General features: G+C 46.0%; 1 protein-coding gene across 1 annotated transcript; it reads left to right on the top strand.

The window, feature by feature from the left end:
- The first annotated feature begins 1,172 nt into the window (after positions 1 to 1,172).
- Positions 1,173 to 3,343, top strand: LOC124658944 (protein GID8 homolog). Its single transcript, XM_047196928.1, has 5 exons — positions 1,173 to 1,335; positions 1,425 to 1,531; positions 1,973 to 2,104; positions 2,309 to 2,465; positions 3,102 to 3,343. Exons 1-5 carry the CDS (start codon positions 1,173 to 1,175, stop codon positions 3,221 to 3,223), a joined length of 681 nt encoding a protein of 226 aa, XP_047052884.1. The 3' UTR covers positions 3,224 to 3,343.
- Positions 3,344 to 12,052: the final 8,709 nt, after the last annotated feature.

Here is a 12,052-nt window from a genome sequence, read left to right as displayed (position 1 = left end):
CGGGCTGCAGCCCATCTACATTCAACAGAATGAACTAAAACTCGCACATAATTCATACATTTCACACATAGTTCATACAAACAAACAAAACTTAACCAAAAATTTATACTAATTTAAACTAAAACTTAAACTTAGCGGGCGCCTAGGGACGTTGCAATGAACGAGATGAATGTTTCGAGGCAGAAGCCCTTTGCGGTTCACCGGTGCCGAACATGATGACACTTGCGGTGTTGTTTCCCTACATAGAGAGTCCAACATGAAGCCTTTAATTATATACCTCACCTTGGACCTCAGTCTTAGGGTGAAAACCTAGGACCTTGTGTATCAGGTGATCACGGTGCATTTGCACCGTTCTCTTCTTGGTGGTAACGCTTTGTTGTACTACCTTATTTTAAAGAATAAGACGCACGCGTATTCTAAGACGAACTTTAACCATAAAAATTGATCAATCTTGATTATATTATAAGTCCTCCCTCCATCTAAAAATTGATGTCTCATTTTTTTTAGATACAGACGTATCTAGATGCATTTTAGTTAGAGATGCATCTGTATCTAGATAAAGCGGAAATACCTATTTTTAGACAGAGGGAGTAATTAGTATTGTTGGATTTGTATTGAAAAATATTTTTTAATGATACTAATTTCATACAAACAATCATTATCTATTTGAAATTTTTGATTAAACAAAAACACGTAAATCGATGACGCATTATTCCTTGAAATGGAGATAGTATCTAATAACCTACACCGTTCTCATATAGTGTAATATTGTTGATGGTCAACCCATTGGTGGAATATTGCCTTTGAAGGCGTCTCTGACGGGTAATGGGCTGGGCCTTATTTATTGTGGCTTTGGGTAGATGATTGACCGAGTTTTATTGTGGATTTGCTGACTCACGATGTATTTGTTGATTGATTATACTCGTAATAAAATCCACAGAGTCCTGCCATAAGATTTTTTTTCCAAACGTGTCTCATACTGTCTGTTATTTAGGTCTACACAAATGTCAGACGTCAATATTTTCGGAAACTCTCAAGAAATTTATCTCTTACTGCTCGCCCTACATACCTCACCGCCGACGCCCCACGCCCTCTCCTCTTCATCTGAACACATCCGCCCTCCCTCTCACGCGCGGCGCCGCCGCCATCGCCCTTCCCCATACTCCCCCTGCATGGCGTCCTCGAAGAAGGTGGTGACGCGGGACGAGTGGGAGCGGAAGCTACGCGACGTGAAGATCCGCAAGGAGGACATGGACCGGCTCGTCATGAACTTCCTCGTCACCGAGGGCTTCGTCGACGCCGCCGACCGGTTCCGCCTCGAGTCCGGCACCCAAAGTATGTATCGCACGCCTTGCCTGCACGCTGCTTACATCGAGCCTCAACACTGAAGTGGTGATTGATGGTGTTTTGTTTGTTTATACTAGCCGACATTGACCTGGCGACCATCACGGATCGGATGGACGTGAAGAGGGCGGTTCAGTCGGGGAACGTCCAGGAGGCCATCGACAAGATGAACGATCTTAACCCCACGGTTCGGCTCTCTGCCTCTGTTTGTAACGATTTTTAGTTTAGGTTTGGACGTTCGACTCTCTGAAAAGTCGAGCAGTTATGAGTACTTCGATGTATGCCTGTATATCTATTAAAGCCTCATCATCGAAACAATACTTGTTTTTCATTTAGAAGTTACTGTTTTTCGACATGGTACTTATACATGTACATGTGCCTGCCAGAAAGTAAATCTTTGTTTGATTGAGAAAACTATATGTGCCTCTTTTGTTGCCGCAAAGTATATATCGATAGCGTTTGTATACTGCTGAGTGAAGTTCTGTTTATAGTCTACTATATATAAAGCTGGTGCAGGGTTTTAGTTTAGAATAGGATGTGGCCGCATCCATGCGTAGAAGGCATTTTTTCCTATTAAAGACTTCATTAGATTTGAAACTTGTTTCTTGACTCGAAGTATAACATGCAGATTCTGGAGAGAAATCCCCAAGTATACTTCCATCTGTTGCAGCAAAAGCTGATAGAGTTGATTCGTGTGGGGAAAATAAGTGAAGCTTTGGAATTTGCTCAACAAGAACTTGCACCAAGAGGCGAGAAAAATGTAATTTACAGTAAAGTTATTTCTCTTACTTCAGTTAGGATTCAGGGTTCAAACCTATATCAATCTCAATGCAGTTCCTCCAGTTATCTTGGTTTTTGTTTTCTTGTTTTTGTAATACAGTACCACTGTATTACAAAAAACTGTAGCACTTAGTTAAGACCATGCTTTGATGTTACTGCTTCTGAATTTTTGGGAATTTTGCAGCAAGCCTTTCTCAAGGAAATAGAGAAAACAGTAGCACTTTTGCTTTTTGAAGATGCAGAAAACTGTCCGTATGGGGAACTGTTGGATGTTTCTCACCGCCTGAAGACGGCAAATGAAGTCAATGCTGCAATTCTTACAAGTCAAAGTCAGGAGAAAGGTAAGTACCAACTACCAGGTAGCACATGGGTGTATAATATATAAATTTTACGATTTTATGCCACTAAGGTGTACCTGCATGCTTGAGCCATATGAAATGATAGCAAACTTCTTACTCTACAATAAGCACCGTTTGGTAAACTAAATTGAGACTGACAAGTGTATGTATAAATCTAGAACAATTTTTTTCCTTTGAGAATTATGTTAATCTAGAACTATGTAGTGAGTGTGAGACATGATGTATTTTATAACTGAATTAATCAGAAGGTTACATATTTACATATCAGTATAAGCAGGTATTGCAATGCTCAAAACAAGTAGTTCTTAAGCTGATCATGTGTGACCAGCGATAAATATAGAACATACTGATAAACATTGGTCTTATAACTGCATAGGGATATTGTTTAAAATCTTGTTGATATGTGCTGTTGAAATCAAAACTCGATGTAACACTGGAATTTAAATTTTGGACCTTAGTGATGCATGATGTGTTGCTTTTTGATGTTCCTTTCGTACATCAAAAACAGATTGAAAGTTTTGCGTGGTGCTTAGGCTCTTCAAATTGCTATCATACTTGTGCCAGACTTTGGCTTTATTGAAAATCATCGATCCTAATCATAATGTTTACATATGGCAGATCCAAAGCTCCCTAGCCTGTTGAAGATGTTGATATGGACTCAAGACCAGCTGGACGAAAAGGCGGCATATCCGCGGATCAATAACTTCTCCACTGCCGCACTAGAAGATCCGGCTATATGAGCTGCTGCTGCTCAGGTGTTGGCAAAACCCCGACATAAGAAGGTCTCGCGCTCTAGTGTTGAGAATGTTTTCGTGAATCACATTTTACTCAGTGGAAAATGTCTGATTTCACTTTTCACTGAACACGGGTATTTATCAAAACACACAGAAGAAGAAAAAAAAGTCAACTTCGAGATACTATATGTCCTCAACAGCATTCCATTGGTTGGAGGAGCTGTATGATATCATCATCATCGATATATTTTCGAGATATTTCTGACCGAGTGCACACTGACAAATCAATGAGCCACTCATCCGATAGCACCTTGATAGTACTATGGCTAGTGTATGGGATGGGGTTGACCTCAAAATTTTGTTCCGTAGTCTCAGGAACTGTATAATCGCTGTCTGGAGCTGGTTAACTTAGTTGCTCCTGTTTCCTTTTCTGATGAAGAGGATACACATATTTGGATGTTCCATCCGTCTGGTGTACTCGGTAAAATCCTTCTATGCAATAGTCAATAATGGTGGGGTTGTCCTTGTACTCACTGACGAAAATATTGTCCTACCAGATGTACATAGTACCCGGGAGGATCAGAGCTCAGTGTAACAATAAGATAATTTTCTGTTTTTACCGGGGCCTTTTCCAAGAAGTGCCTTCCGACAAGGCGCCCGGTCCTGGTGGTTTTACCGGGGCATTTTTCAAGAAGTGTTGTCATAGTTTTAAAAACTGAACTACCGGTTCAACCGGAAACCAGAACCGGAGCCTCTGCCGGTTTCTTAAGCTCACTGGACCGCATGCACTGTCGACCTGGAATGAACGGCCTAAACCGAGGTCTGGCAGCATACTAACATAGGTACTTCTCCTTCGAATATTGGTTTGAGGAGATTAGGGGTCCAAATGAGAAACAGTTTATTTCGCATGAAATTTATTCTCAAGTCTTCCCAGTCAATAATACTATTATGCTTTTGTAATTTAGCTTTAGCCAGAGCATAAAAATACTATTGTAAAGCACACAATTCCAACCGAAGTGGGCTAAATCAGTAGGTCAAACCTTCTCGGTTCAGTCCCACATCCTGAATGCATGCATCCACATCCTAAGTTATTTTTAAAAAAAATCTGTCTAACTCCTACATGCCTAGTACTTCCAGATATGCATTCATGATGCACGTTGGAGTGGACTACTTGGACTGCTTCCTGATATGGCCACAGGCCCGATCAAAAGTCTCAAGACTAGGCGGCGCACGATCGTCTCGAGGCTACAGCCTACAGGGCCCCATCCAAAGCATTTCTAGTGCAGTAAGTTTCCAATCAACTTTAGCAGTACTATCGTTTACCTGTAGAAGCATGGTTATTGCAGTAGATATTCAGCAGAAATTTCAGATACAAAATTGCATTTTAGAATATGAATCGTAATATCAATATAATAGGTTTGAAACCGTTCAGGTGTTCACAAATAAGAATAGCTGTTAATTATGATCTCTATTTTCCGGGGAAGGGGCATTTTTGTTCATTGATTATCCTCATCAAGAATACACGATTACGCTAAGTTTCCTTCATATGTTACTTCATTTCTGTTCATAAAGCCAACAACGTTCACCAGCAGACAAGAAAAAGGGGAAAAGGAAAAAAAGAGAAAAGTAGAGAACAACATGAATGTATGCACAGTAAATCAGTGATGCCTTGCTTCTACCGGAATAAAAATGAAGGGGAAAAAGATGGAAAGATGCCCTTGCCAGAGCCAGGAATAAAGCTCGAGCAAGGTACTATGAGAGAGAGAGAGGGAGAGAGAGACGGGGAGAGAGAGGGAAGAAGGGAGAGAGAGAATGGTAATGGATGTCTCAGGTGCTGTCTCAGGTGCTGTGCAATGGTGGGAGGTGTGGCAGCTGCGCATCCTCGTCCTTGCTAGCGTGCTGAATCAGGGCATCCTCCTGGTAGCTTCCGTCATGCGTAAGTCACCCATCAGACCCTCCTGGTTTAGACAATTCCTCATTTGGCTAGCATACCTCGGCAGCGATGCCATTGCAATCTATGCGCTTGCCACCCTCTTCAACCGTCAGAAGAAGCATAGTGGACACGGTGTCCTGGAGGTGTTGTGGGCGCCTGTCCTCCTCATACATCTTGGTGGACAGGACGGCATATCCGCCTACAACATCGAAGACAACGAGCTATGGACGCGGCACCTCCTTGTTAGGAATAAGCACTCCGATATGAAGACAACACGGTGTGCTCACGTGTACGAGTAGTATACGTATGTGTATGGCTCTAGGAGTTATACACCGAGTCGGTTAGCTAGTCTAGGTATTATATAATCTATGTAATAGCTAGGCTTGTAACAACACCGTGAGTTGAATCAATACAAGGAAAAACACCAAGGTGCGATATGCACCTGTGGCTAATCGCTTTTGTGTTGTGCGCGTGAGTAGTACTAGCTAGCAGATCACAAGATCGATCAAGCAGGAGCTTGGCTAGCTGGGTCGTACCTCACGGCGGAAGTACTGGCTATCGTACGTGCGTGACGTCTCGTCGGAAATCACTTCATCGTCAGTCGTCGGAAAGTACTCGACGGCAGGGGCTGTGTTTGGTATCAGATCGGCGAGAGTACTGCCGGGTCTGGGCCAACAATTGGTATCAGAGCCTTGTGGAGGATCTCCTAGTAACGGGAGGTCCTGACGAAGGAGGTGGGCGAGTATTCCGGCGCCGCGGCGCCGGTGTCGACGCAGTATCCGCAGTACATCCACGACAACTACACGGTGTGGGCGACCACGATGATGTGGGCGCTCGAGTCCAACGAAGTCTGGGAGGCTGTCGATCCCGGCGGCGACGAGTTCATGAAGGGCGCGCCGAAGTACCGCAAGGACCGACAGGCACTCACGGCCATCTGCTCGGTGATGCCGATGGACGTGAAGCAGCACCTGATCTCGAAGAAATCTGCAAAGGAGGCGTGGGAGACGATCAAGACGCTAAATCTTGGTCACGAGCGCGTCCGCGAGGCGGCCCTACAAACCTTGCAGAAGAAGTACGAGAATCTGGAGATGGGAGAAGATGAGACGCTGGACGCCTTCACTTCGAGGGTCGCTACATTGGTCAATGGGATTCGCGCGCTCGACGAGAAGCTCGAGGAGATCTCGATCGTAAGGCGTTTCCTTCGCGCGGCGTCGCCGCGTTACTTGCCCGTTGTTTCGGAGATCGAGCAGTGCGTTGATCTCAAGACTCTCACGATGGATGATCTAGTTGGACGGTTCAAGGCTCATGACGAGCGGATGAAGATCACCTACGGTGATGCGGTACCGGAAGAGCACGTTATGCTTACCCGTGCCCAGTGGCAGGCGGTGGCCGCCAAAGAGAATGGCGATAAGGCATATGACAGAAGAAGTGATGAAGAAGCTTCTTGCCCAGCGAAAAAGTACATCGCAGGGGAGAACGAGGACGACGCTCCGCCGAGGAGGAAGTTTGACATCAAGAAAGTAAGATGCCATAACTGCGGCGAGCTCGGTCACTTCAAGGTAGATTGCCGGAAACCACCGAAGCCGAAGGAAAGGGATCTCATCGCCCAGGAAGGAGATGATGGACCGATGATGCTGATGCTCGAAGTATGCGAGCAGAAGGACGAGGAGGAGCTAGCTCCTCCATCACCGGCTACGGAGATTGTGATGTATCACGGTCTACCGTGTGTGGATCACGTGGACAAGCTATGCGACGAAGGTGTCGTCGAGAAGCTACGGAGTGCCCCGTACCCACGTGAAACCACGGATCAGGCAAGTCAAGCTTTGGAGCTTGCTCATGGCGATATATGCGGTCCAATTTCACCCGCAACCCCGTCCGGCAATGAGTACTTCATGCTTGTGGTAGATGATCACAACCAATACATGTGGATTGTGTTGCTGAAAAGTAAGGATCAAGGTCTACAAGCATTCGAGAAGATCAAGGAAGCTGGAGAGGTCAAGGCGAGGGCGAAGTCCCTACGCATAGATCGGGGTGGTGAATTGAAGCATAAAGTGGTGGCCATGGCACGGAGCATGATGGAGAGCAAAGGCTTGCCAGGGGTGAGGCAGTCAACACGGCTGTCTACTTGCTGAACAGGGCGCCAACTAGGAGTATAGTTGGTGGGATTCCGTACGAAGCATGGTACGGACGAAAGCCCTCGGTTGATCATCTTCGCACTTTCGGGTGCGTGGCGCATGTCAAGACGGTGTCCAGTCATAAAAGGAAATTGGCGGATCGGAGTATTCTAATGATCATGACTGGCTATGAAGAAGGCTCGAAAGCGTACCGTTTGTGCAATCCCTCGACGAACAAGGTGGTTGTCACATGTGACGTAGTCTTCGAGGAAGACCTATCATTGATTTGGGACTCCACGGAACCGGACGAGATGTTTACTGTTGTTTGCAGTGAATTGCATGTAGATGATCAAGGAACTCGATTTGGTGGTGACACGGACACGCGCAAAATGAGTTCAGATGCCGACGGCGACAGCTCTCCGCGGCGATCAGCAGCACCACGAGGCAGTCCGCGCGCGCAAGACTCAAGCTGGGCAGAAGTTGCTCACGGGTGTCCAGGAAGGCCTGGAGGCACTCAGCTAGGAAGTCCTGCAGGAGGGCCCGAAGGCAGCAGCAGCGACCTAGCAAGTGAAGCTCGGCCAGGAGGACCAGATGGCGGCAGGCCGGAAGGAGCTGCACCGGTTGCTCTGCCTGCTAGGCCAAGACGAGCAGAGGCGGACGAGTTCCCTCAGCGTAAAGGCTTGTCGATAGGAGGCATCGTTCCAGGAGCGATGGAAGGAAGGACGTTCGTGGCTAGTGCTGCAGACAGTATGTCATTGCAATCAAGGGCCAGTCCGGGACAGACGGAACACCACGGCGCAATCGACGCTTCCCTAGAAGGGCCGTCGGTAGCAGAAAACAGGCAGGATGGAGGCAGCTCTCGTGCTGCTCTAACCGGGCCAGAAGAGAGTAACGTTTCAGCCAGATTGGGTGGAGTTAGGCCAGTTCAGACTCCACTAGTTCAGCTGAAAGCAGATATTTCACTAGGAAGACAGACACGTTACATGTGTCTAGAGGTGATGGAATTAGCTATGCATGAGCAAGCTTGTACGGGGGTGCATTATAGCCAAAAGCATCCATCAGGCAAGGAGCTAGCTGTGCATGTTCCTGTGAATCTCGGGGAGGAAGTACTTCGACGAGATTACAAAGGTGAGTCGCGCACTAGTAGAAAAAGGGGCAGTAGGCCCGGTCCATTTGGGCCTTCAGACCCGGTTCCCGAACCGGGACCAATTAGGCGGGACTAAAGGGGGTACCCTTTAGTCCCGGTTCAAAGATTAACCGGGCCTAAAGGCCTCGACACGTGGTGCGGCCAGGGAGCTCGCGGTGGAAGGCCTTTGGTCCCGGTTCGTGGTACGAACCGGGCCTAGGTTCCTCTGCCGCGGCAGAGAATTGCTATTTCTCTGCCGCGGCACAGGTTTAGGCTGTACCAGCGTTTCTCTGCCGCGGCAGAGTTTCAGCAATGCATATATATCATTCAAGAAACCACAAAAAATCGTCATGAATATATATAGACATCGTCAACAGTACACGACATCGTCAACAGTACACGTAATGCATGCATATTTACAATACAATATCTCCTCGACGGATTTCATCCCCCGTCACGATCCGCCGATAGTGCTCTCCACCTGGGGTAAGGGCCTCGGTAATAAAGAATCCCGCGATTTCCTCTTGAATTGCTTTTATTTGATCCTCCGTTATGAGAGTGTTCCGCAGGCGTGTCATCTATATTTAAAAGGGAGATCAATATATGAATGGAACTCAATACAATAGATGGTACTAATTAAGATTAATTGTGAAATTTTGTTATCGTACATGAGTGTGGTGTATACGGGCATCCCCACCCTTGGGACAGGCCATGTCACGCATGAAGGTGCAGACGTAGTATCCACATAAGTTATTCCCTGGTTCCTGCCTCATACACTTTACGAAAAAATAGTTCGATCAAACTAATAATCAAGCATCGTATTGAAAGTAAATATCATATATAAAGTTTCACGGACATAGCTATATATATAGTACTACTTACAGGGTAATCTTCAAATGTAAGCTCCGGTTTCCATTTACCCGGAACAGTATTGATGAACCGTTTCCAAGCCCTGCCCGGCAAAAAATAATGAGTAAATGAGTAATTGATTAGTTGATGATATCTTCGAATTAGAATAGATGAAGATGCCAATACGAAATTGATTGAAACTACCTCTGGAGGATGGCAGCCATGTCCGCCCATTCCGCATATTCTTTACGTTTCGAGTCCATGACTTTTACGACTCCAAGGGGAAGATCAATGATTAGGAGAATAAAGTGGAATCTGCACAAGCATAGCTCAATGATTACGAGAATAAAGTGGAAGGTGCACAAGCATAATGTATGTTATATATAACACTCACTTGAAGTTGTAGGGAAAGAATATATCCTCCTTATCTGCTTGCTTCTCTAAAAACATTACGATGTTGTCCTCTGTGTCCTTGGCGAAGTCTTGAACCGTAACTTCATGAACTGTGTTTGGGTCTATGAACCCCAGCGGTAGGAGCTTGCCTCTTTTGTATTCCAGCTTCTTCATTCTGCATAATTAAATGTATAGCGTACACAGAATATAATGAGGATAATTGTTATTGCAAATGAATGAGCTACAAACTTAATTACACAAATAAATCACTTACAGGCAGTAGCAACTGATGACAGCTTTGTCGAGGGCGTCTTGATTGAATAACTGAAACAGTTCATCTAACTCAATGTTTATCTCGTCTTCCCCCGGAAGTAATGCTCATCTCTAAGATACACCGTGAGGTAGCTTTCACTTCTTCGACAGGCTTTCAGGTACCATTCATGCAACCTTCGCATCTGAGTCCCTAGACGTGCGAGCTCGCCAGGTTTGACGAGATCTTTTCCGTATCTATACGTGTTTACCACTTGAGCCGTTGGATAGTAATTTTCGTACTCAACTGATGCCAAACTCGCGGAGGGCCTGCTCCATCTTGGCCTTTTCAGCGTCACCCCCCTCTTCGGGTACTATGTTGAAATGTGACATGAGCTTGTCCATAATGCTGTTTTTGGCTACATCATCGATATAAAGACCTTGACCTTCTTCCTCTGCAGACAACACTAGTCCCTTCGGCTTGTGCCATTCTCGAACGGTGATCGGGACGTGGTCCCTAACAAGCACTCCGCATTGAGCTATAAATGCCTTTGCACCTTTCTCTGGAGCAATCGGTTTACCATCCTTTTCGATGTGGGTGATGTCGTGCCTAACACCGTCATCCAACTTTTTGGCTGGGCCTCGCTTCCTCGACTTTACAGAAGAAGTGCTCGATCCGGAGGGCTAAAAAAGAAATAATTCATAGTCAGTACAATTTAATTAGTTAATGCATCTAGTCGATCACCAGCGGCTTAATTAGTTTATATACCTCGGTGATAACTACAGTTCGGGAGCCATTATGATGATCTTGTTCCTCACCGGCGCCACTAGGATCTTCTTCCTCAATATTCTCCGCTCCCTCACCGGAGTCATTCAAATAAGTTGCGGTGACATCGTCACCGCCATCATCTGGAATAACGTCGTCGTCGCGATCATCCCGAGTACCGTTTGCTATGAGGTTCTCCATGAAATTTTCTTCAAATTCATCTCTGTCCATGCTTTCTACAACGACCTGCAAGCTATACATATATAGGAACCATCATATGATCAAATTAAGGATAATGCAGAAAACTGAAAATGGAGTTACATATGTAGTTCTTAACTAAGGATCGATAATATAGTGCTGAAAGCAGATAGTGCAGTTACATGCATACATAGATCGGGTTCATGTTTATTTAACCCTAATACATATCAATCACTACTACAACCACTCAACCGCGCAGACCGGGTCCTAGAGGGCGCCGACCGGGTCCCGAGCCGCGCTGGGTGTGCCCCCAAAGCCACGGAACAACAACGGGAGCATAGCTAACATGAGATCCCCGCATAACGCTCCATCCGGTCCTATACATGTTGTCTAACGCGTACATGTAACGGCGAACGTGCTGGTCCTCCGCTTCAATGCGCTGAGCTACCTCCTCCGGCGGGGCCCGCTCCCTCTGAAACGACCGTGGCCCATAAGACCTCCACCAAAGAATATCCGGGTCGACAACGGGACCCGGATTCCGCACCAAGGTGCACGACCCGGAAGCTAAGACCTCCCAGTGCCACCCCGGCGGAGCCCGGTCCCGGACCTCCCCCATCCGCTCCATCTCCTCTAGAAGAGTCAGACCACGGCGCGGCGGCTGTCGCGGCATCGTAGCTACGAAAACAAATCATATATATATGTACCAACGTTAACATAAATTAAAAAATAACTTCACTACTTTTATGTTAGTCGGCGCCGGCACTACCATTTGGGGGGCGCCGGCACTACATACTCTATTTTGGGGGCGCCGGCAGGGGCGTCGGCACTACCGTATTTTAGGGGCGCCATCGCGAGCGTGGTGGTTACCGGCGCGGCGGCCCTCATAAACACTAACTATATTTTTCTAACACTAACACTAACTAATTTTCAAACACTAACACTAACTATTTTTCTAACCCTAAACACTAACTATTTTTCTAACACTAACACTAACTAACTATTTTTTCACTAACACTAACTAACTAATTATTCACGAAATTTCTAACTATTTTCACTAACACTAACTAACTATTTTACTAACTAACTATTTTACTAACTAATCTAACAATTAACCTAACAAATTAACTAATCTAACAATTGAATAAAAAAGGAGAAGAGCGGGGTGGTGGGCGGCGCCGGCGCTTACCGGCGGATCGAGGTGGCGGCC

The sequence above is a fragment of the Lolium rigidum genome, chromosome 6 (genome assembly GCF_022539505.1).
Source record: "Lolium rigidum isolate FL_2022 chromosome 6, APGP_CSIRO_Lrig_0.1, whole genome shotgun sequence".
NCBI lineage: Eukaryota > Viridiplantae > Streptophyta > Magnoliopsida > Poales > Poaceae > Lolium > Lolium rigidum.
Note: the sequence above shows the minus strand (reverse complement) of the source record. Positions and strands in the feature narration are given on the sequence as shown.